The 26,012-nt window shown below is 45.9% G+C and overlaps 1 protein-coding gene across 5 annotated transcripts in view; it reads left to right on the forward strand.

Annotated features, from left to right (window-relative positions):
• Window positions 1–26,012, forward strand: part of ASAP1 (ArfGAP with SH3 domain, ankyrin repeat and PH domain 1) — a 339,905-nt gene that overhangs the window by 233,054 nt on the left and 80,839 nt on the right. For all 5 annotated transcript variants that reach the window (XM_015474408.3, XM_025001432.2, NM_175821.3 and 2 more), the window contains 2 exon segments: window positions 23,530–23,604; window positions 24,090–24,139. In XM_015474408.3, the coding sequence (XP_015329894.1) occupies window positions 23,530–23,604; window positions 24,090–24,139 (125 nt within the window).

Below are 26,012 nucleotides of genomic sequence, written 5' to 3' on the forward strand. Positions count from 1 at the left end.
TAGCTTAGTGATTAAGATTCTGGGCTTTCTGTGCCATGGCCTGGTTCAGTGCCTGGTTGGGGAACTGAGATCCTTCACACCTTGCCATGCTGCCAAATAAAAAAAAGATGGAGAAGGTGGTGGCATTTCCACTGAGGGAGCAGATAGAAGGATCAGTGTGTGCCATAGCCGGTTACTAGGGAAACACTGTTCTGGTTGAATAAAGTCAGTCCCGGGAGTTTGTACAGCCTGACAAGAGCCAGCAGCTTCTGCTTTCCTTTTTCTGTCTTAAAGGAAAGGGAAGATGGATGGGGCCACGCCCCAGAGCAGGGGGAGCAGGGGAAGCCAAGCCCCTCGGGGAGGGAGGGGTTGGTTGCAGCACCTTCAGTCCCCTCATGAGTTTGGAGGGAGCACCCTGGAACCAGTTTTTCTCAGGAGATTGCTGAAAATCCTACTCACTTAGGCTAGTTAGTGAAGGCGGGAAAACTTAAGCAATAAAAGTAGAAAGTGAGATGAAAGAAAATACTTTGGCATTTTTTAGACTTCCTAAATTTATCCTCAGTTCAGCCAGCAAATACCCAAATGTCTGTTGTGCTGAGGTCTATGGTCAGCCCTGGGAAATGTTATTTTCTAATTAAGAGATTGCTTTTAATGAGTATTTCCATAATTTATATTTAAATAGTTACTTTTATGGGGGGAAAAAGGGTAGATTTTAGGGCCAGGTCTAGCATTCTGCTTTTAACAAACACTAGATCTAGACAGAATTTCCATTGGTTGTGCTAATGCCTTTTAAGCAGCATGTATGACAAGCATATTGTGTTTGGGAGTTTCTGTGTAGGGTTGGTTCTGAAAAACATCAGCTCACTAAGGGCTGGTGACTCTCTGAGTCACCATTTAAATTTTTGTTTCTCCATACTTGCAGCGATTGTGGAGGTAGGGTGATCAAGTGAAATGTTATTGTGAAAATCTCAGGAGCTGCACAGATGTTGGTGTCAGCATCACATGAGCTGAGGCTGGCTTTTATTAGCCAGACTAGCAGAAGTCTGAGGACTGCAGAGTAGATGGCAGTTGCAGCTGATGGTCCTGTGACCGCATACGGATCACGCCCCAAGCCAGGTTTAAGTAACTTGCTTTTCTTATGGCTCTTGCCCTCCAGGTAAGAGCTTTTTTTGTTTGTTTGTTTTGTGTTTCACTGTACCACATGGCTTTCAGGATCTCAGTTTGCCAACCAGAGATCAAACAGCAGTGAAAGCACCAATGAGTCCCAACCCCTGGACTGCCAAGGAATTCTTGAAAAGGGTTTTTATAAGAAGATCTCTTACCTCTGATTATAGGATGGGAGAGGCTGTGCAGTTAAGCAGTGGGAAGAACGTAGGTTTTGGTCACAATCAGACCTGGAGTCCCAGAGCCCAGCTTTCTAGCCTAAGGCAAATCATTTAACTTTTCTCTAATGCTAGTTTCCTTATCTGTAAAAAGAAATGATGGTATCTAATTGTTTATTGATAGAAATGAGACTTCATTAAGATCCTGGAGGCAAATTACCAAGCACAGTACCTGACAGATGGAATTCACTTAACACATACAAGCTTTTATTATTATTGTTTACATCTTCTCTCTTGAGTTTCCCTTGTAGCTCAGTTGGTAAAGAATCTGCCTGCAATGCAGGAGACCCGGGTTCTATTCCCAGGCTGGGTAGACCCCCTGGAGAAGGAAATGGCTACCCACTCCAGTATTCTTGCCTGGAGAATCCCATGGACAGAGGAGCCTGGCGGGCTATGGTCCTTAGGGTTGCAAGAGTCAGACATGACTGACTACACCACCACTTGATCTTCATGGGAGCTCCCAGTGTAATGGCAAGTGTGAGTGCTCATATCCCACTTTACAGATAAGTGCATCAAATCTTCAGAAAATAATATGCCAGGAAAGTAGTGGAATTAGGGTTTAAGCTTAAGTTCCCTGACTGAGGATCCCGTGCCCGTGATCCAACAGTGCTGCCTCCGTGACTTATCACAGTTGTAGCGCTGCCTCTATAGACTGCGGGCCTGGAGGAGGAAACGGCAGTGTTCTTGCCTGGAGAACCCCCCGGACAGAGGAGCCCGGTGGGCTGCAGCCCGTGGGGTTGCAGAGACTAGGACGCGACTGACTGAGCACGAGCACAGTAGACTGCATGCGAACGGCCCATCTGACGCCATGGCGGGGCCCTGTGCCAGCAGCCATCCAGCTCCTGTTTCTCTTCAGCTTGCCAAGTGTCGATACTTCTTCTCTGCCTTCTCCCTCTGGTTTCCCTCATTGTGCTTGTGCTTAGTCGCTCAGTCGTGTCCAACTCTGTGCGACCCCATGGACAGTAGCCCCCCAGGCTCCTCTGTCCATGGGATTCTCCAGGCAAAAATACTGGAGTGAGTAGCCTTTTCCTTCTCCAGGGGATCTTCCCAACCCAGGGATTGAACCCAGGTCTCCCGCATTGCAGGCGATTCTTTATCATCTGAGCCACCAGGGAAGGCCTTCCCTTATTAGTGGATTATATATGTATTATATTGGAAGAGTCTTAGCTAGCAGTTCTAAAACTTTTGGGTGTTAGAGTCCTAATGTTAAAAATGATTGAGGCCACCCAAGAGTTTGTGTTTATGTGGAATATTCCTATCCCTGTTTACTATCTTAGAATTTAAAACTGAGGCATTTTTAAAAAATGTATAAATTCCTTTTGTTGTGATATGTTTTTTAGTTGGAGTAGACAAAATTACAGAGAAAAGTATTTTAAGACCCTTTGAAAGTAATTACCAATATTTTTCCTTGATACTATGTCAAAACAAGGAGAAGGCAATGGTACCCCCAGCACTCTTGCCTGGAAAATCCCATGCACGGAGGAGCCTGGTGGGCTGCAGTCCACGGAGTCGCTAAGAGTCAGACACGACTGAGCGACTTCACTTTTCGCTTTCATGCATTGGAGAAGGACATGGCAACCCACTCCAATGTTCTTGCCTGGAGAATCCCAGGGACGGGGGAGCCTGGTGAGCTGCCGTCTATGGGGTCACCCAGAGTCGGACACCACTGAAGTGACTTAGCAGCAGCAGCAGCAGCAAAACAAGATTATGATTCCTTAAGAAGGTTAGTAGCAGTATGAATTTGAAACCATATAACTTTAAGGATCTGGAAACTGTCAAGTCCGTGGTGGCAGAGTTTTTCCAAAATTCTAACTTTTCTCTGCAAGTTCCAGTTTTAGCATTAGCAACAAATGCTGCCGCTTATTTACCTGGTAGTGATGGGTAATTCATTTTAAAAAATGTTTGCCAAATACCCAGGTTTCAGTACCTCAGTTCATCGGTCACTCTTTTATGGGAAAAAAGTGGTATTCCACTGGAAACCTGACAAAACCAGCTAGTTCAACTAGCAACGTGAAAAACTGCATTTCTCAAGATCGCCATCGTATTTTGGTGCACCTTGGCAGTGCTTTACATCCTATGCTTCCTGTTTCATCAAACAGAATGTTAAAAAGATATACTCAAAGTTTGTTGGTGTGTAATAAAAAATCAAGCATTTCTACTGTTTCATCATGGACTTTCTTAAAGGAAAATGGCCTTTTTGCAACTTCTTGTGAGTCTATAATTTTTCTTCAATTTAGTAAGATTAATTAAAATGTACATGAACAGATGTTAGTCAGGGAGAGAAAGTTGGGGAAAGTCTTTAATAATACAGCTATTCTTGGAGAGAATCTTCGATAACATATTTTAAACATAATTAAAGTTCTCATTGTATAACTTTAATTTCAGAATAAAACAAATGCACAGACCAAAAACCAAACTCTAGCCTCTCTGCTGTTCCTATAGACCACTTCCTACTTCCTTCTGACTCTTATAAATTGTCTAAACCAGTTTCTGTGTCTTCCGAGCTTTTCCTCTAGTCAAAGACCTCTAGATGGTCCCTGCTCTCACAAGGTGAAGGGATTAGCTGCGTCCTCCCGGAAGTGAATCCCTTCATCACTGTTGACTGTGTCTCGGGAGTGCTGCCTCCTGGTGGTCAGAGGCCAGAGAACCATGGACATAATCTGTTTTGTTGACGTTTTTAATACCTTTGCGGTGAGGTTTTAAGTGCGTGAGCTTTCCTGCCAAGTGTCTTTTGTAGGTTTGGTTCATAGCCTGCTCTGTAGATAGTACCAGTTTTTAGAAATTATTGGAAATATTCAAAGAGTTCAGTCTCTCTGAACTCATCCTTCCGGTGCCTTCCAGAAAGGCGTACTTATGGTTGATTCATGTTGATGTATGGCAGAAGCCAACACAACATTGTAAAGCAAGCATCCTCAAGTTAAAAATAACTTTTTTTAAAGAAGAAAATGTAGAGGAAGTGACAAAAAAAGGAAAAAAACCAAAACTTTCCTAATCTAAGTCAGCTCCGGATACAGCAAATTATTTTGCTGTTACTGGAACTTTGGCTGTTCTTTGCTTCTGTGTCTTTACATATTCGATTCCTTCTACTTCAAATGCCCTTGAGCTAATGTATTAATAACTAACGCTTCCTTGTAAGGAAAAAAAGAAGAAGAAAAACTGGGTGCTCTTGAGCTTTTAGCTGTTCCTCGGTTTTATTTTTCATTTGATTAAATATACAGTGCCAGAATTAGGTTCAGACTTTTTGTGTGCCTTTTTCTTTTTTTCTGTAAAGTCATCACTTGCTAAACCGTGCTGAACGTGCTTATACCCAGCGTGAGGCCATCATCCTGTGATCCTGACAAAGAAGCGAAGGAGTCAACAGAGCCCTGCATCCATTTAATTACCAAACCACAAAAATGGGACAGGAAAGGAGTAATTGGTGGATTGAAATAGATTCTCAGTGGGCAGAGGCAAACCATTTAAACCGTATCCCAAGAGCCCCGATGTAGCAGCAGTTATAGAAATAAATGGAGAAGCTCTTTTGAAATTGTCGGAGTTGCCCAGGAGGATTCCAGTCCAGCCAGGACTGTCTGTGCCTCCTGGACAATTCTGGAGCTTGCATAAGAGCCCAAGCCTCTTTTATCAGTTAGAGGGCAGCTATTGCTTCAGAGCTACTGAAGCAAAGCAGAGGTTTCTCCAGCTGCATAGCATTTCCTGTTTGCAAGCTCTGACTGCAGGGCATTGTGGTTTGGGTTAAGGATTTTTTTTAATTTTTAATTTTCCTTTTATTCTCCTTCAAACGAGAATAGTTGGAAATGTGCAGATTGCATCTAGACTCAAAGCAAATGGATTATTTCTCAAGTTTTTTAAAATGTGGAAAAGCACTGAAAGCCTGGGTATCCTCAGTGTAATTGGTAGCCTCTGGGTGCTCTGAATTATATGTTTTAAAATTTTTATTTTATTTTGTTTTCGGCCATGCCACACAGCGTACGGAATCTTAGTTCCCGACCAGGGATCCAACCCATGCCCCCTGCGTTGAAAGCACGGAGTCTTAACCACTGGACTGCCAGGGAAGTCCCAGGATAATACATTTTTGAAACCTCATCATTTGGGGAATTGCCTTGCGGTTCAGTGGTTTGAACTCCCCCCTTCCACTGCAAGTGCCACAGGTTTGATCCCTGGTTGTGGAACTAAGATCCCACATGCTATGTGGTGTGGCCAAAAAAAAAAAAATCATTTGCAAAAATCATTTTGCAAAATGGTAATCCATAATTGGAAGACTTAAGCTTTTGATCTGCCAGACTTCCCCTCACGTCCTGACATGCCTCACCACTGACTAGTATTGTAGGACATTTCATGACATGACAGGACATTTGGGGGAGGGTGGGTGGAAGGGGAGAGGTTTTCTTTTTGCTTTCTATTATAAAAGTGTATGTGCTTACTATAAAAATGAGGGAAGTACAGGAAATTCTAAATAAGAAGATAAAATCATTACATAATTCTAACTTCTGGGAATACTAATATTATAGTCTGTCCTTTGAAAGTGTTTCACAGATTTATACACAGAGATACTGATAATTTATACACACATTTGTGTGTGTGTGTGAGAGAGAGAGATACAGCTCCATGGGCTCTTATCCAGAACTCTTGGGGCTAGATGTTTTTCCAGATTCAGACTTCTACAGATTCCAGGAGAGTTGGCAGGGTGCATTTGCTATATGCGGTGTTGTGTAACGCCCCCTGGTGACTCCTCAGGGGAACAGTTACATGAAGTAGGATAAATGAGAATTCCCACCTCCATTCAAGTCCAGACTAACTGCCACGTGCATTCAGGTCCAGTCAGGTTTTGTGCCAGATATTGGGTTGGCCAGAAAGTTTGTTCAGATAAGGTGTTAGGGAAAAACTCAAATGAACTTTCTGGCCAACCGAGTAAGTTTCGGCTTTTTAAACCTTGTGTTACGCATACATTTTGCATACTTTCTTTTAAAGCTTGTTAGCTCTCCATGACCAGACAAATAAAATGGCAGAATCCACTTCCACAGGCTCCATAGTACTTCGCTGTATAACTAAACCATCATTCTGTGTATGCTGCTGCTGCTAAGTCACTTCAATCATGTCCAACTCTGTGCGACCCCATAGACGGCAGCCCACCAGGCTTCCCCATCCCTGGGATTCTCCAGGCAAGAACACTGGAGTGGGTTGCCATTTCCTTCTCCAATGCAGGAAAGTGAAAGGGAAGTCGCTCAGTCGTGTCCGACTCTTAGCGACCCCATGGACTGCAGCCTACCAGGCTCCTCCGTTCATGGGATTTTCAGGCAAGAGTACTGGAGTGGGGTGCCATTGCCTTCTCCCATTCTGTGTATAGGATTTGAATTATACATTCAGTACAGGTGTACCTTGTCTTAAATATATCCAATATATAGAGATCCTGATATCCTCTGGCCCAATTTAACATGTTTTTCTTTTTTTTTTTCAAGATTTACATTAAAAATGTTTTAGATAAGAATTTCAAAGAATGCATTTGAAACAGTGTTGGTTTCCATCTTGTGAATGCTACGTGCAGTGAATAACACTTTTCATTTAGAATGTGTGTGTTTGTGGTTATGTGGCTGTCAAGTGTTAACTTGAAAGAGATGCACAGAACAGCATTCTGATGCCGCAAAAGACACGTTTTTAGAGCTGGGGGTCTACGAGAGAAGGAAGGAAAAGGGGGAAAAGAAGAAGAAGGATGGAGGTGGGTGGAATTGGCATTTGTTGAGAGGGGGTTCATTTGCCAGAGCAGAGGGCTGAGCGTGGAGCAGGGAGTCTCTGCTTGTGCCCCATGCTTTACGATGTCCCTGACATTTTGCGTCTGATCATCTCTTTTAAATAAAGATGAATCTGATCTTATCCTCCAAGCTTTCAGGCAGGCAAAGTTTTCATTTTTTTTTATGGTTAACTTTTTGTCTGTACAAATAGTAGTGACAACCAGGGTTTTATAGTGTGGGCACTACATGCCAGGCACCGTTTTTTAGTCACTTTGCATGGTATCAGCTAGGGTAGGCAAGGATGTGCTGCGGTAATAAACTTAGCTCCCACATGTGCACCGCTTAACACAGCAAAGCGGCGTTATTTCCCCCTCCTATCCCATGTCTCCCGAGGGTTCAGCGCTACAATAACAGCAGTGCAGAGACCAGGGCGGAGAGAGGCTGCTCTGTCTCCTCTGTGCAGAGGAGAAGAGAACCTGGAGACTCACATGGAGCCGTGTCTCAGCTTTCCCTGATGGATTAGTCCTTCGCTTTAAACTGTGCTCCTGGCCCCATTTACAGGGGATCAGGGAGCAGAAAGAGCAAACGAAGGATATGGTGAGCAGTACTGTTCAGATGTGGTGAGAGTGTTGTGCCTCATCTAGAGCCCACTTCGCTCCTCACATGGACCCCACTAGGTAGCAGCCATAATCATCCTTACTGAATGGCTGAGAAACTCGAGTCACAGAGCGCCGAGTGGATAGTGGAGTCCGCATGCAAACCCAGGCAGTCTGCTCCCCACTCTGTGCTTTTAAGCAGTTCCCAGGACTGCCTGCCTCTCAGGATACGGACATAACTTAAAGTTTACTTTTAACTTATTTAAGTAAAGGCTTCCCTGGTGGCTCAGTAGTAAAAGAATCTGCCTGCAATGCAGAAGACCCCAGGTTTGATCCCTGGGTCAGGAAAGAACCTCTGGAAAAGGGAATGCAACCCACTCCAGTATTCTTGCCTGGAGAATCCCATGAACAGACGAGCCTGACCTCCATGGGGTTGCAAAGGGTTGGACACAACTGAGCGACTAACATTTGCACTTCTATTTAAGTAAAAAGTATGGATTTAAAGAATAGCAAATGAAATAGTGGCACGGATGTTGCAAGAGTAAGGCAAACACTGTCTTTGAGATAATCAACAGCCCTCTGGCTGCATGATGTTAGTCCCAGAAGCCTCCAGACCGCCTTCTCTAGCCCCAGTCTGTAGCTGCTTGGTGAAAAGCAAATGCAGATAACTTTCCTTGGCTCAGAAAATTCTGCCAGTCTCTGCCTTGCACCTGCTTCTTTGCCTCTCTGCCTTCTCCCTGGATTCCCATTGCCATCCCAGGCTTGGCCTCCTATCTGCATTCTTCTTGCTTCACATTAAATATTCTGTCTTGAACTGGTATGGACTCCTGCTGAATGGTGCCTCCATTCACCCCTCACCTCCACTTTCTGTGGCCCTCGGATGAGACCACCCCATCCAGCCCAGACCTGTGGGCAGAGGTGCTGCACAGCCCCACCAGTCTTCTCCCTGATGGATGGGTGAGGGGAGCATGGCTGGGACTTAGGCTCCATGGTACCTGCCAAGTGGGTGCTTTGAGGTGTGTACACCCCGTAAGCCCTTGTGCTCAGTGGCCAGGCTGGGCCCGGTGCTTCTGCTTCTGTCTTACCTGGAAATGGGCATATCAGAATGTGAAACACCTTTCCCTAAGTTTTCCTTGAAACACGAATCCTATGCCTTGAGTTCTGGATTGAGAAGCACCACATAATTAATACCCTTTCAGATTTACTGGGCACATGTATACATCAAAGGTTAGAGACATCGTGCAATGAAAGAGACCGGTCCAGTGCTTTCCTAACTTACTTGACCACTGACTTTCTTGTCCTGTAGAAGCATTAGCTTCTTCCCATGGACCCGCCCCAAAGAAGGCAATGGCAACCCACTCCAGTGTTTTTGCCTGGAGAATCCCATGGACGGGGGAGCCTGGTGGGCTGCCATCTCTGGGGTCGCACAGAGTCGGACATGACTAAAGCAACTTAGCAGCAGCAGCAGCAGCATGGACCCGCCCTGAGAAATGCTGCCTGAGATGTTAGGATCAGGCAGGTCCCCAGGCCCCCTGCTGGATCAGTGGGTCCATTTCATCTGTCCTGTTTCTTGGTTTTCGTTTTCTTTTCCATTTCACATCTACTCTTCGAGAATTTCTTTCTTTCTTCCATTTCAGTGAATGGTTTTCAAGTATTTTAAGCCTCTTTTGTTTATGCGTTGTCTGTTTATCTTAGAGGATTCCCCTGCCTGTGGTACCTTGAGGTTTAAACAGGAAGAAGCAAGCCTCCTGATTTCGTCTGGAACTAGTAGCTGACTCTGTCTTCCACTCAGAGTGAATGGCCCTTTTATTGACTTATTGCCCAGCTGGGTTGAGAAGCTGGAAGTTCAGAGAGCTGGCAGGCGTAGCACGACTTTGAAGTCAGTTACAACTGAGTTCAGATCTCTGCTCTGCTGTTTCCTAAGCTAGGTCACCAGAGGCAGATTCCTTTATTCACTCACTCCCTCCCTCACCCATTCATCCAGAAAGCACGGAGACCCAGAAAGCCTTCCCAGAAGAGAGACCCTTGACCTGAGCCACAAATAATTAATAAATATTTTGTGAAACTACTCTCAGGCTTGTAGATGTGCTTTTCTTTAAATAGAAACATCACACAACACTAAGCATCAGTTGATACACCTGATATTTCGAGAGATTTAGAAAATACCAATACTTTAGTATCTTTAAAAAGAAAGAAAATAAAAGACTCTTTCTAAAAGCATGGCCTCCACTCAGCCAGCGTTTACTAAGTGTCCGCTCTGTTCCAGCCTCTGTGCTAAGCTTGACTGTCACCTTCTGTTTAAGAGATTGCTTATACAGGATCTTTTAGTAGTTTATACTAAAGCACTGCTTCATTCTATAGGGAAAGGTGGATATGGGTTTAGGACCAGATTTTTAAAACTTCCTGTTCTTTGCTTCCCACAAGTAGAGAAAACTTTTATTTGGTTTCTTAGCAGCACTTAACATCACAGGCATGTGTAGGAAGGTTCTTTTTCTTCAGGGGTGGCCTCAAAATACGTCAGCCGGGCTGACCTGAGAGAAGGCGGAGCTCAGGTGGTACTGTGAGCAGTGGGGAGCAGCTGTAAACACAGACGAAGCTTCACCTGCTAGCCTGTGGCTTTCCTCTTGCTGTGCGGCCTGGTGCCAGTCCATGGCCCAGGGTTTGGGGGACCCTTGAGTTAGAGAAATTCTTTGAATTCTAAAATACTCATTGAAGATCAAGAGAAGTGAGATGTGGACCAAGCCGAGAGAGCACGGTGGTCTAGGCAAAGAGAGCAGCAGATGCCTGTTTTCTGACCAGGGAAATGAAGACAGAACCTGTCTGCTGAGTGGCATCACCTTGTCCTCCCAGTACATGGTGAGCCATGTCTTAAATTGCCTTGACAAGGTTCTTCCTAAGTAAAAGTTTGTTGTAAAACATGTCCCGTAATGTGTGATAAAGATGTTCAAGGAAGGCAAGGAAAATGTGATTCGATGTCAGTTTCATTATGGTTTTGTTCTAGTTTAAACGTAGCAGGTTATAGGTGGCATGCATGGAAATGAAATTAAAGGTCTGAAGGTTGACCACGAACTAACTGATTAATCATCTCAAGCACAATAAAGAAGCCCTTAGGGTCGGCCTGACTCTTTGAAACCAAGGCGTACCTATACAGGCTTTTTTCTTTTGCTTTCTCATGTATCTCGATCTTACAAATCTTAGCTGCCCTCCCCTCCCTTTTCTTGTTATTATCCTCAGATGAAATCACATAATGCAAAGGAAAGGTGCCACACGTACAAAGGAAAATCGTGCTTTCAGTTTCACTGTTGATGTAGGAAATGATGTTAAATCTAACCCGTCATTTACTTAAATTGAATTAGACAAAATATAATTGCATTATTTTACGTTAAGGTGTTCTCTTATTCCCTGACACTCCTACACATACCCAGTTTTCTCTGCAAAAATTTCAGTAAAACTGTACTTTCTGCTTAAATTCAGACTTGCTCGTTCCCAGTCCCTTTAGCTTAAAGTGGGAATTTGGTTCTCCTCACCTCTCACTCACCTCTGTTCTTTCTTCATAGGAATTATGCCTCAAGCCTTAGGCGAGTGGTTCCCACTCTCTGGCTGTAGGGCTTTCTTCTCTAACAGAACTTTGGTTTTCCTTCTACTCTGAAGAGCTAAGGCCGCGGGGCCCAAACTTGCCCTTGCGTTGATCTTCCCAAGAAAGCTTGCTTAAAAGCGGGTCGTTGGTCCCCTCTTGCCCCCGAGTCTGATTAATAAGATTGGAGATTTTGTTTCTAACAGGTTCCCACTTGGTCTGACACTGTTGGTCCGAGGACTGCACGTTGGGAACCACTAGGAAGAATTGCTGTCCTGGGCAGAGAGCCCGGGTTCCCTAGTGTTATGTTGTTGTCACTGTTTAGTCGCTGAGTCGTGTTCAGCTCTTTGCAACCCCGTGGACTGTAACCTGTGGGATTTCCCAGGCAAGAATACTGGAGTGGGTTGCCATTTCCTTCTCCAGGGGATCTTTGCGACCCATTGTAGGCAGATCTTTACCAGTGACCCATCAGGGAAGCCCTCCCTAGTGTTATAGAGAAGATGCAACATTTTTCATCCAAATCCACTGTCTTATTAATTATTTTACTTTTATACATACCACCTGCTTTCTATCTTATAATAATAAGTAAGGTAAATGAGAAATACGCTTCTGGGTGATTATATCACCCTCTTGTGGTTCTGTGTCAAATTTCTTTTTAATAACAGCCTATGTAAAAGTAATAGCCAGTTCATTGCTGATGACCTGGAAAATGCAGGGGAAAAAGAGTAAAATAAAAATGACCAATTACTTTACAGTCTACCGTTAAGGGGTTGGGAACTAGCTAGCAAGCTAGCTTCTGACATTTTTTTCTGTCTGTACATACGTCTTGTTTTCCTGTGACTAGTTCTTATCATACAATTGTTGTTGTTCATTTGCTAGAGTCGTGTCCACCTCTTTGCAGCCTCATGAATTGCAGCATTCCAGGCTCCCCTGTCCTTCGCTACTGGAATTTGCTCAGATTCATGTCGGTTGAGTCAGCGGCTATCTAATCATCTCATCCTCTGCCGTCCCCTTCTTCTTTTGCCTTTTACATATCATACAATACTTAAACAATACTGGGCTCATACTGTCAGATCAGATCAGTCCTCGGTCGTGTCTGACTCTTTGAGACGCCATGAATCGCAGGTCGCCAGACCTCCCTGTCCATCACCATCTCCCGGAGTTCACTGAGACTCACGTCCATCAAATCAGTGATGCCATCCAGCCATCTCATCCTCTATCGTCCCCTTCTCCTCCTGCCCCCAATCCCTCCCAGCATCAGAGTCTTTTCCAATGAGTCAACTCTTCACATGAGGTGGCCAAAGTACTGGAATTTCAGCTTTAGCATCATTCCTTCCAAAGAAATCCCAGGGCTGATCTCCTTCAGAATGGACTGGTTGGATCTCCTTGCAATCCAAGGGACTCTCAAGAGTCTTCTCCAACACCACAGTTCAAAAGCATCAATTCTTTGGCGCTCAGCCTTCCTCACAGTCCAACTCTCACATCCATACATGACCACAGGAAAAACCATAGCCTTGACTAGACGAACCTTTGTTGGCAAAGTAATGTCTCTGCTTTTCAATATGCTATCTAGGTTGGTCATAACTTTCCTTCCAAGGAGTAAGCATCTTTTAATTTCATGGCTACAGTCACCATCTGCAGTGATTTTGGAGCCCAGAAAAATAAAGTCTGACACTGTTTCTGCTCTTTCCCCATCTATTTCCCATGAAGTGATGGGACCGGATGCCATGATCTTCGTTTTCTGAATGTTGAGCTTTAAGCCAACTTTTTCACTCTCCACTTTCACTTTCATCAAGAGGCTTTTGAGTTCCTCTTCACTTTCTGCCATAAGGGTGGTGTCATCTGCATATCTGAGGTTATTGAGATTTCTCCCAGCAATCTTGATTCCAGCTTGAGTTTCTTCCAGTCCAGCGTCTCTCATGATGTACTCTGCATATAAGTTAAATAAGCAGGGTGACAATATACAGCCTTGACGTACTCCTTTTCCTATTTGGAACCAGTCTGTTGTTCCATGTCCAGTTCTAACTGTCGCTTCCTGACCTGCATACAGATTTCTCAAGAGGCAGATCAGGTGGTCTGGTATTCCCATCTCTTTCAGAATTTTCCACAGTTTGTTGTGATCCACACAGTCAAAGGCTTTGGCATAGTCAATAAAGCAAAAATAGATGTTTTCCTGGAACTCTCTTGCTTTTTCCATGATCCAGCAGATGTTGGCAATTTGATCTCTGGTTCCTCTGCCTTTTCTAAAACCAGCTTGAACATCAGGAAGTTCATGGTTCACATATTGCTGAAGCCTGGCTTGGAGAATTTTGAGCATTACTTGACTAGCGTGTGAGATGAGTGCAATTGTGCAGTAGTTTGAGCATTCTTTGGCATTGCCTTTCTTTGGGATTGGAATGAAAACTGACCTTTTCCAGTCCTGTGGCCACTGCTGAGTTTTCCAAATTTGCTGGCATACCGAGTGCAGCACTTTCACAGCATCGTCTTTCAGGATTTGAAATAGCTCAACTGGAATTCCATCACCTCCACTAGCTTTGTTCATAGTGATGCTTTCTAAGGCCCACTTGACTTCATATTCCAGGATGTCTGGCTCTAGGTCAGTGATCACACCATCGTGATTATCTGGGTCGTGAAGATCTTTTTTGTACAGTTCTTCTGTGTATTCTTGCCACCTCTTCTTAATATCTTCTGCTTCTGTTAGGTCCATACCATTTCTGTCATACTGTAGTGCTGTTTTATAACTCCATTCTTCATTTATTTATATACTTTGAAAATGTTTTCCTGTTTTGTAAAATATGGTAGCCTAAGAACCTTTGTTTCATAAGAAGCCTACAGCTCCCTAAAGCAGAGCTGCCCAGGGACTTCCCTGGTGGCCCAGTGGCTAAGACTCCATGCTCCCAATGCAGGGAGCCTGGGTTCAAACTCATTTTTTCATCCGTTTACTCAGTCAACAAGCATTTTACTCGGCGTATATATATTGTGTCTGTGCTGAGGACTTGATGTAACACAGTGGTCGACAAAACAGTCAGAGCCCCTTGTCCTCAAGAAGCTTTGCTCCAGAAAGTGAAAAAACACAAACAACCGACTCTAAAATGCAGACTCTCCTGAAAGAGAACCTGTTCTGCTGGTTGAGAGTAATGGGAGATTAGGGAGAAGCGATCAGTCTAGAACTAGACTGGTCAGGACCTCCCTGAGGAAGTGGCCTGGACATTGGAAGCCTGCTTCGCCAGCAGCCAGAGGGAAGAGTGGTCCCGACAGAAGGCCCAGCAGGTGCCCGGAGGAGAGAACGTGATGGGTCAAGAAACGGAGGAGGCCTGGAGTGGTCGAAGGCTTGTGGGACCTGGTGGGGGAGCCTAGGACATGTGTGGGGGCCAGACCTGCACTGGGAGGGGGCACGTGAAGCCAGCTACTGGGAAGAGGTTGATGTGGTCTGATAAGCACTTTAAAATCTCAGTCTGACAGCGTGGCAGAGCACAAGGGAACAGCCTTTGGAGTCAGTGAGAACCTTCATTAATATGCTGACCGACCCCTTTACTTACCATTTGACCTTGGGCAGGTGGCTTAACCTCTCTCAGCCTGTTTCCTCATTAATTGGGTGAGACCAAGACTCATCTTAAGAGAGTTGTCTCAAGCAATAACTTTAGACTCCTCTAAAGCAATAACTCCAGGCTCCTCTGTCCATGAAATTCTCCAGGCAAGAATACTGGAGTGGGTTGCCATTTCCTCCTCCAGGGGATCTTCCCGCCCCAGGGATTGAACCTGGGTCTCTTGTGTCACCTGCATTGGCAGGCAGGTTCTTTACCACTGCACCACCTGGGCAAGCCCCAGTAATTTTAGATAACGTCTGTTAAACACAATGCCATCTGTCATTTTAATAACTATTTCAGGCTGCCTAGGTTAGAGCAGGGTATAACGGGGTACATTATCCTGCAGTTTTATAGGAGGATGAAGCAGGGGAACCACTCTGAAACTTACCAAAGGAAAGAGTGGTATAATCCGAAGGACACTTGGGAGTCTCCCCTCCACTCCTCGAGCCTCAGAAGACCTATTTCAGGATCTGAAATGCTATCATTAGATTTTTTTCCACCATTACTGCTGAGCTTTTCATGTGTAAAGAATTCTAAGAAAATAAACGGGGTTACATTTTAATATTAAGAGTCTGTGTTGTGCCAGACATTTTGCATGCATTGCAGGCAGTGTCTGCATGTCACGCCCCCTTGGCAGCATGTGGAGTGGCCTTGAATGCCTTGCCCGAGTGCAGCCTGGCCGAGTGCACGTCCCCCGGTTGACTGTGTGCGCACAGGGCACTCTGGTGGCTGTGAGGGTTGCACTTGCAAAGCCCTGAGCAGTGGATGAAGAAGCATCATTACCTCTCACCCCTTGACCTCTGAGCAGAATCTGTTTCCCCTTAATGCATATGTAACCAAATAAAATAAAGCTTCAGTTCAGTTCAGTCACTCAGTCATGTTTGACTCTTTGCGACCCCATGAACTGCAGCACGCCAGGCCTCCCTGTCCATCACCAACTCCCGGAGTTCATTGAGACTCACGTCAATCGAGTCAGTGATGCCATCCAGCCATCTCATCCTCTGTCGTCCCCTTCTCCTCCTGCCCCCAATCCCTCCCAGCATCAGTCTTTTCCAATGAGTCAACTCTTCGCATGAGGTGGCCAAAGTACTGGAGTTTCAGCTTCAGCATCATTCCCTCCAAAGAAATCCCAGGGCTGATTCCCTCAGAATGGACTGGGTGGATCTCCTTGCAGTCCAAGGGACTCTCAAGAGTCTTCTCCAACACCACAGTTTAAAAGCATCAATTCTTCGGCGCTCAGCCTTCTTCACAGTCCAACTCTCACATCCATACATGACCACAGGAAAAACCATAGCCTTGACTAGATGTACCTTTGTTGGCAAAGTAATGTCTCTGCTTTTCAATATGCTTTTGTTGTTGTTCAGTCGCCAAGTTGTGTCCAACTCTTCACCACCCCATGGACAGCAGCATGCCAGGCTTCCCTGTCCCTCACCATCTCCCAGAGTTTGCCCAAGTTCATGGCATCGGTAATGCCATCCAGCCCTGTCCTCTTCTTTCATCCTCCTCTCCTTCTGCCCTCAATCGTTCCCTTACTTAATAGGTTAGTAATAGCTGATAACAACTGTTCATTCATGTATATAGTATATCGTAGTTTTCAAAGCATTCTGATACCTCTAAGAAGACAGTGAGGTAAGCAGTTCATTACCTTTAGTGCCAGGCCTGGTTTGTGGTTTGATGCCTCCACTTAATAGAGTGTTTGAACACACCTTGCATGGTTCTCAGGAGCCGCCAATGAAGCAGGCAACCCTGTGTGTCTGCAGTGAAGCAAGAATTTCGTTGGCGTCAGGCCCTGGTCCCCGCACACTGGCTCGGGCTCGTAGAGGAAGGCGCCAGGAATCCCATTTTCAAATCAGGGAGCCAAGTCAGCAAGTCAGGCGGTCTCCCAAAGCCACAGGCCAGGAGTGATGCATGGCTTCATGCCTTGTGGCTCCTGCCAAGAATTCTTTCCTCCGGATCTTAAATGCCCTGGAAGACGGCCTGATGCCCGGGCACCAGGGTAAAACAGCTTCACGGTGGTGAGTCACTCTGCGGGGCAGGAAGGAGTTAACACACGAGCCAGAAGACCTAATTTATACCAGGGAACCTCGGCAGACCGGCTGGGAGCTGGCTCATTACTTTAATTGGATTTTCCAATGTGCTGAGCAAGTCAGCAGATTCGCATTAGCCTTACTTTCAGAGGAACTGTTTCTATCTGCAGAGGGGAAAGAGAAAGAGAAACCAGTGGGCAGTGAAAAGGGGTTGTCAGAAGTAATGCAGGATGACAAAGCAAGTGGATTACGTCCTCGTTAGTTGACAGAGTCGCATGTGCAGGTCGGTGCTGTAGGTGTGCTGTAGGTGTCCTGGGGGTACCGTCTGCAGAGCTGTGCTGCTGAGTCACTGCCCCACCCCATCGCCAGGCCCACACCGGCCAGCCAGCAGCTGCCTTGGAGCCTGAAGACCTACAGCTGCCGCTCGGCTCCTGTGTTGGGATCTGATCAGTTAGTGAACAAAACAGAGGAGCTGCCTCCCCTTAGGAAGCATACCTTCTAGAAAAGATAGGCAGTAATCAGCAAACAGATAACAAGATCATTTCCTAGCAAAGCTCTACAGGGATAAAGAAAAACTAAGGGCATGGAGGTGTGTGTGTTTTTATATCCAGGAAAACCGTTCATGAAGCCTTTTCTAGTGGCTGGAATTACAAGGGCAGTTTGTATAACGTCTGGTAGCATTTAAGCAGTTGCAGGCAAAATGTTTTTCTCAAAGCCAATATTAATCAGAGTTTATATGCTTAAACAAATTACTTTTGCATCATTGTGCAGAATGGTAGCCCTCAGCCACTCCCTGTCTGATTTACCCCGGATTCCTTGGTGGGCTCGATATGTGTGCTCACAGGGGAAATTGCCCTTTTGTAAGGAAGGAAACAAATAACAGTTTGTTTGGAAAGCACAAGTATTTACCACAACTGAACATCACTCCTGAAAGGGGCTTTAGTGTGTTATGCGCTTAATAAAATGGAAAAGATGTACTTTTAAAAACATGCCCTTCTACCTTGTGTAATCTTGAATCACAAAGAGCTTATGTTAGTTCAACTTTATTGATAAAGGAAATGGGTTGGGAGTAAATGGGAGTGGAGTAATCAATAGGACCTCAGTAAAATAAATAGGAAGTGATTATATGATGGATTTGAAAGGCTTCTTTTAAAACCCTGAGGCTTACGAAGGTGATACCAGAAGTCTGTCCACCATATTATTACTGTGTCACGTTGACTGCGTTGCCCATGGGGTGCTTTTGTTATATATCCGTTTGCAATGAAAAGTTTGCCAAGGCCGTGAAAAGGATTCCTGAAAGAGCTGGGAAATTAGCAAAAAAAAAAAAAAAAAAGGAAAATGACAGAATCCTACAACTGTGAAGCGACCTGATCCATCTCTGTCACAGAAGCAACGCCTTAAAATATCTGAGAGTAGGTGTTCTTGTTTGAGATGGCCAAGGAAGGAAATTGTTCTTTTTAAATTTCTGTCATGAACGTATTTATTTATTTTAATTTTTTTTTTTTTTTTTTTCCTGCAGCAGGTGGCAGGTGGGATCTTAGTTTCCCTTCCAGGGATCGAACCCACGCCCACTTGCAGTGGAAATTCAGAGTCTTAACCATTGGACCACCAGGGAAATCCCAGGAAGGAAGTTTAGTTTTGCCCAAATATGTCCTAAAAGTTTCCTTCTCTTGAGATTGCTCTGCTCTCTCTTTGACTTCTCTCCCTATCTTTATAAAAATAAATAGTTACTATTCACACAATCTCCTTTGCCAGTTTCTGTAAATGAACCAACTTTTTCCCAGGAAATAAGAAGAGTTTGTGTACGTTTAAATTTTTTTTTTCCTATGGCCTTTTCGTAGGCTCATCACTGGAAAGATTCTGAATTCACAGTATGTGGTATTTTTGCCTTCTTGGTTTCTTATCAGCCCCCAAGAGTACGTGTGCAGATAACCACAGAGAAATTCTTCAGCCTTGGGGTTTCCATCACTGCAAACTACAGTCCTCCGCACTTGCCCGTGCCTCAGCACGATGACGGGCCGAAGCGTGGGGCTGGCGTTCGTTGTGTGGTCAGTACCTGGCTTCTGAGGGACTTTTCCTTCCAAACAGCCCTCAAATTCAGTACAAACCACGGAGTTTCATGACTCTCATTGTTATTTTGTAACACAGCCTTCAGGCCAAAGCGGCAAGGACATTTGCATATTTTTTGTTTTTTCCTGCTTTTATTTCCCAAAGGACAAGAGGCCTTGGTGAAAGCCTTGATGTGGGACTCATGGTTCAAAATGGTTGATAATCACTGCCTCTCCATGTTCTGTTTTAGAATTTTTGCCTTTTTTGGATCAATAGCACCATCCAGGTTATCCCTCTCCTCACCTCCCCCAGATGCAGAAGGTGCACAGTAAAGGCTTCTCTTCCAACCCGTGTCCACCCCTGGAAGGGACCGTCAGCAGTGTAGTCTGTGTCCTCTCTGACATGATTTGAGCGTAGCTGTATTTTCTTCCCTCTTTTTGTACAAATCCTCATACACCACGAATACTGTTTTTAACTTTGCTTTTATCACAAAACAGTTTATCTTGGAGGCATTTCCAAAGTCAGACATAAAAAAACTTTCTCATCTTTATGGCTATTGTATAGAACTTCCCATAATTTATTAACTGGTCCTCTACTGATAAATACTAAGTGAAGTGAGTGAAGTCGCTCATTCACGTCTGACTCTTTGCAACCCCATGGACTGAGGCCTACCAGGTTCCTCCATCCATGGGATTTCCCAGGCAAGAATACTGGAGTGGGGTGCCATTGCCTTCTCCAGGAGATCCTCCCAACCCAGGGATTGAACCCGGGTCTCCCGCATTGTAGGTAGATGCTTCACCGTCTGAGCCACCAGGGAATTCCAATAAATACTAAACTTGCCATCAGTCTGAACATTCCTGTAGAGAAGAACCTTGTACACAAGTGACTTTGTGATTCCTTCATTCTGAAAATATTTGGTGAGTAGCTGCTGGGTGCCAGGCAGTGTTCTAAATTCTGGAAACATAGCAGTGAACATGCAGACCACACTCTCAGAGTTTGCATTCAAATGGTGCTTAGTCGCTCAGTCATGTCTGACTCTTTGTGACCCCATGGACTATACCCCGCCAGGCTCCTCTGTTCATGGGAATTCTCCAGGTAAGGATACTGGAGCGGGTTGCCATGCCCTCCTGCAGGGGAGCTTCCCAACCTAGGGATCAAACCCAGGTCTTCCACATTGCAGGCGGATTCTTTACCGTCTGAGCAACCAGGGAAGCCCACATTCAAGTTGGGAACACAGCAAAACACATAAGGAAACAGATACGCGTATAAATGGTTAGAGTGGTAAAGGCTGAGAAGAAAGTAATGCAAGGACCTTCACAAACGGGATAGGTAGGTTCTGCCTTGATCAATGGAGGTCCCTACCTCACTTAGCACCGTCCACACAAGGTGGACGTGACCCCAAGTGCCAAGACCACAGGGTAGCGGGATGCAGGGCGCTTGTGGCCCAGGAATGAGATTGTTGAGGACTCAGGACAAAATATTATTCTAGCTATCTGTCCAGGACAGAGAGTGAATCCTCTTAATCTTTATTTTTCCCCGTCTCAGATCCAAGGCCAGTGTTTTTCACCTTTCTTTTTTTTTTTTTTTTTTTCATTATTACCTGCAAGCCTCCATCCCAGGGAGCATTTTATTATTATTTTTTTTTAATAATGTTACTTACTTATTCTTGTCTGTGCTGGGTCTTTGTTGCTGTATGGGCTTTTCTCTAGTTGTGAAGAGTGCCCGGGGCAGGCTGCTCTCTAGTTGCGGTGTGCCAGCTTCTCACCGCAGCGTCGAGCCCAGGCTCTAGGGATTGTGGCCTTCAGTAGTTGCAGCGTGTTGGGCTCAGTAGTTAATAGCACAAGGGTTTGGTTCTCTGCAGTATGTGGAATCCTCCTGGACCAGGGATCAAACCGTGTATCCTGCATTGGCAGCGGGTTCTTATAGACTGTACCACCAGGGAAGCTTGCTTCTTTCCTAATAGCTTCCCCCATGAAATTCGAATACTGTCATTCTGTTTCAGTTTACATACTGTGACCCTTTGGAAAGCCATAAACTGTTATAATATCTGAGGTCGTTTTCACCCCACGCCCTGAGATCCAGCACCCCAAATCCCCCCCGGACTGTGCATCTGGCCTGCCAGCCCAGCTGTTCCTCTGCATGGTTGATGGTGAGATGGTCTTGGTAGGAATCTCTTTGTCTTTGAAATAAAAAAGAGAGTTGGTTGTTTCTGGTCCAAGCCCTCTAGTGGTGGGACTAGACTTGACTCCTCGTATGTCACACTGGTGGTCAGAGAGGTCAGGACGCGGAGTGACTTATTGCTGCAGGAAACCTTGGATGAGAACTTCAGGCCAAAGCTAGGGAGGTGTTCAGGCAGGAGAGAAGACCTCTCCGCCCTGCCCTTCCGCCTCTGCTCCCACATTGCCTTCAGTTCAGTTCAGTTCAGTGGCTCAGTCATTTCTTTGCAAACCCATGTACTGCAGCACACCAGGCCTCCCTGTCCATCACCAACTCCCGGAGCTTGCTCAAACTCATGTCCATCAAGTCGGTGATGCCATCCAACCATCTCATTCTCTGTCATCTCCTTCTCCTCCTGCCTTCAGTCTTTCCCAGCATCAGGGTCTTTTCCAACGAGTCAGTTCTTTGCTCAAGTGGCCAAAGGATTGACATTTCAGCTTCAGCACCACATTACCCTCATTTGTATTTAACATCCTATAGGATTTCCAAAGTAAACACATCTTCAGCTTTTCCCAAGTATCAGGGAACACACTAGCACTTTCCCCGTGGGTGAACTCACTGCATCGTCACAGCAGCCACCCGCAACAGCTTGTAACATCCTCGCTTTAGAGATGTGGTTAAGAGGGTCCCACACAGAGCCTGTAATCGTCAGCCTTGCTCCTTCACACACCGGTTTCTCCCTCCGCTGCTGGTGAACACGTGGCATCATCCTCTGGTAAGGCTGGCTGCTGCTGACTGTGCCTGCCCCCCAGGTGCGAGCTCTCTACAGGCAGGCGGCATTTTAGACATCACGGCACCCCTGTCTCAGCCCCGGCACCGCAGGTGTCATGGAATAGGTACTCGGTCAATGATTTATGGAAGGGTGGGTGGGCGACCTGACAAATGAGTACACTTGAACATGAACCAAATGACCTCTCAAATGAGGGAAGCCACGGCCTCCACACGTGAAACCAGGGCTGTGGGTCCCTGGCGTCTTGGTTGCACGCTGCTGAAACTGGCTTCCCCAAGATGCCTGGGTCTCCTTGAAGACAGACTGTATCATAAACTCTCGTCAGCCCTGGCTCTCCTGACTGGGTGCACACTAGACCGTCCTCCCCTTGGTTTCCCACCCCCTGCTCCCCAGCTGGTTACAGTCCTCCCCCTCTCTCCTCTCTGGACTTCTCTCTGCTCCACCCTAAAATCAAGGAGACCCAGGCCACTGCCCCAGAACACTGAAAACCCCTCCTCCGGCTGTAGGTTGCACTCGCTAAGTAGTTTTCTTTTTTGTTTGCTTTTTTTTTTTTAATTTATTTATTTTTGGTTATGCTGGGTCTTCATGGCAGCACACGGGCTTTCTCCAGTTGTGGCGAGGAGGGGCTACTCTGCAGTTGAGGTGTGCGGGCTTATTGCGGTGGCTTCTCTTGCTGTGGAGCCTAGGCTCCAGGTGCAGGGGTTTAATTAAGTTGTTGCAGCCCCTGGGCTCAGTAGTGGGGCTGGTGGGCTCTCGAGCACAGGCTCAATAGCTGTGTTGCCTGGGCTTAGTGGCTCTGTGGCATATGTGGGAATCTTTCTGGGCCAAGGATCCAACCTGTGTCCCCTGCATCAGCAGGTGGATTATTAAAAAGTAGTAAATTAGGGCTTCCCTTGTGACTCAGCCAGTAAAGAATTCGCCTGCAATGCGGGGGACCTGTGTTCAATCCTTGGGTTGGGAAGATCCCCAGAGAAGGGAGAGGCTCCCCACTCCAGTATTCTGGCCTGGAGAATTCCATGGACTATACATGGGGTCGCAAAGAGTCAGACACAACTGAGCAACTTTTACATCACTTCAGTAAATTAGATGGCTAGGAGACTACATTATTTCTTTAAAATTGGGATTAAATTTACCGACCGTTAAACGCACAGATCTGTTTATTTTTTGGCTGTGGTGGGTCTTTGCTGCTGCACGTGGGCTTTCTCTAGTTGCACTGAGCAGGAGCTACTCTTCATCGTGCTGTGCGGGCCTCTCGTTGCAGTGACTTCTCTTTTCTGGCGCAGAGGCTTAAGCTGTTGCAGCCCCTGGGCTCAGTAGTGTGGCTCATGCACTCTAGAGCACGGGCTCGGTAGTTGCAGCGAGCAGGCTTAGCTGCTCTGCAAGTGTGGGAATCTTCCCAGACCAGGCATCAAACCGGTGTCCTGTATTCCAAGACAGATTCTTCCCACTGCGCCACCAAGGAACCCCTGAACAGCTTTCTTTTTCTACAGAACCTGGGCGCTGACACTGAGGATGCAGTTGCGAGCAGGGCGATCAAGGTCTCTGCCCTCATTTCATCGCGTCTGTACCTGAGTGGGGGCGACGGCGCTCACCGAGCGTCAGCTGGCTTTGCGGTTCCCTGTGCGCTCCCGTCTTTAACCATCTCCCGTCTTTGCTTTTCAGCTCCAGGGCCTGAGCCACAATGTGATCTTCACCTTGGATTCCTTGTTGAAAGGAGACCTGAAGGGAGTCAAAGGCGTGAGTGTTCCGAAATTCGATTTTCACTTCAGCTTCAAAGGATCAATCTGGTTTGTCTTTGAAGATCCTAGTGGCACTGGTGTCTGAAAGGCACTCTGAACTTTTCAGCATGAAAAGTGTTGTTGGAAGGCGGTCATTAGAAGAAACACACCGACTCACATAGTTTATCAACCGAGAAACAATATGAGATGCTGTAGGGAAGATTGGCGGGCGGGGGGTGGTCTGTGCTGAGTCTGGGCTCCACCCCAGTGGGCCCACCTCTCAGAACCACCAGGTACTGCCTCGTGGTTTTGACTGGGAACACTCGCGCTACAACTTTCTTAGCTTTCTTGGCTGTAATAAGTCACGTGGTGGGCCTGAAAGCATCCTGTGTAAAGTTTCCAGTGTCCTGTAACGGAAATTGTTTCTGCTAAGATGTGATTCGAAAATTATTCACCTCGAAGCAAAAGCACGTTTAATCTCAATTTTATTTTCTCTTGTCTAAGGATCTCAAGAAACCATTTGACAAAGCTTGGAAAGATTATGAGACGAAGTTGTAAGTGTGTTTTTTTTTAACTGTTTCTTTTGTTGTTGTTGTTACTGTTTTAAGTGTTCTAAGAAAAAGAATAACTAAAATAAGGACAGAGTCTTGAACTAATTCCTTCAGGAGAAAAACCCTGCCAGGTCAATCCTTGTAAGGGCCGTGAGGCTGAGTATGCTGACCTGGTTAGAAGTGGTTTCACCTCCCATGCTGGTCGTCGAGAGTGAGATGTACTTTCATTCTCGATTATTTTGGCGTCCGTGGCTGGTAGTTTTTTTTTTCATTATAGTTAGTGCATAACTGTAGCCCACTCCAGTGTTCTTGCCTGGAGAATCCCAGGGACGGGGGAGCCTGGTGGGCTGCCGTCTGTGGGGTCGCACAGAGTCGGACACGACTGAAGCGACTTAGCAGCAGCAGCAGCATAGACCATTTACCCATTTCTGGATAACATGGCAACTCAGAAATAAAAAGACAGCTACTGTTTGTGTTGTGGCTCCATGGTGAAGAATCCTGCCTGCCAATGTAGGGGACATGGGTTCTTTCCCTGGGTCAAGAAGATCTCCTGGAGAAGGAAATGGCAACCCACTCCAGTATTCTTGCCTGGAGAATCCCATGGACAGAGGAGCCTGGTGGGCTACGGTCCACAGGGTTGCAAAGAGTCAGACACGACTTGGCAACAAAACAACTGTAACGTCCGTCTGTTCACCAGGGCCTGAGCAAAATGCTTTGCACGCATGACCTCCTCACAGCACCCCTCTCAGTGTGCATTGGACTGCCTGTTTGTGGATCAGGAAACTGAAGCTTAGAAAGGCTAAGGGGTTTCGGAAGGTCCTAAGGCCAGTAAGTGTGGCTTCCTCTCTAGTCTCTGTGACCCCTGAATAGCATAGCATGGCTGCAGCCAGAGGCCTGCATGCTGGGGTGATCACATGGGACCAGGGAGACGCTGCCTGTCAGACCTCAGTGTGGACCTGGCTCATCCTCATACTATATGGGTCGTTCTTCTGCATCCCTTTCTTATTATTTGTTGTTCAGTCGCTCAGTCGTGTCCAACTCTTTGTGACCCCATGGACAGCAACACGCCAGGCTTCCTTGTCCTTCACTGTGTCCCTGAGTTTGCTCAAATTCATGTCCATCAAGTTGGTGATGCCATCCAGCCCTCTCCTCCTCTGTTGCCCCTTCTCCTTCTGCCCTCAGTCTTTCCCAGCATCAGGGTCTTTTCCAATGAGTCAGTTCTTCGCATCAGGTGGCCAAAGTATTAAGCTTCAGCATCAGTCTTTCCAATGAATATTCAGGGTTGATTTCCTTTAGGATTGACTGGTTTGATCTCCTTGCTGTCCAAGGGACTCTCAAGAGTCTTCTTCAGTACCACATTTCGAAAGCATCAGTTCTTCAGTGCTCAGCTTTCTTTATGGTCCAACTCTCACATCCGGACATGACTACTGGAGACACCATAGCTTTGACTTGATGGACCTTTCTTGGCAATGATGTCTCTGTCTTTAATACACTGTCTAAGTTGGTCATAGCTTTTCTTCCAAGGAGCAATTGTCTTTTAATTTCAAGGCTGCAGTCACCATCCGTAGTGATTCTTATTAGTACTCTGAGATATTTATAACACCAGGCCATGGGGTGGGGTGGGGTGGGAGGAGAAATGTATTTAAAAGCATTTAATAAACGTCTTGGCTATAAACTTAGATAACTATAAACATGAGAGAATAAAAGCATTTCTGTAGGCAGCAATAACAGTAAAGTGAAAACACAAGCCAAAGAAAAACAAATTCAGGATTAAAATGTTTTCCCCGAAACCACTTCTGTAACTGCTTATGTAATACGCACATCATTGAGGATTTGCTGCCTAAGGAATGCTTCTGATGTGCTGTGATGGTGACAA

This window comes from Bos taurus, chromosome 14, assembly GCF_002263795.3.
Source record: "Bos taurus isolate L1 Dominette 01449 registration number 42190680 breed Hereford chromosome 14, ARS-UCD2.0, whole genome shotgun sequence".
NCBI lineage: Eukaryota > Metazoa > Chordata > Mammalia > Artiodactyla > Bovidae > Bos > Bos taurus.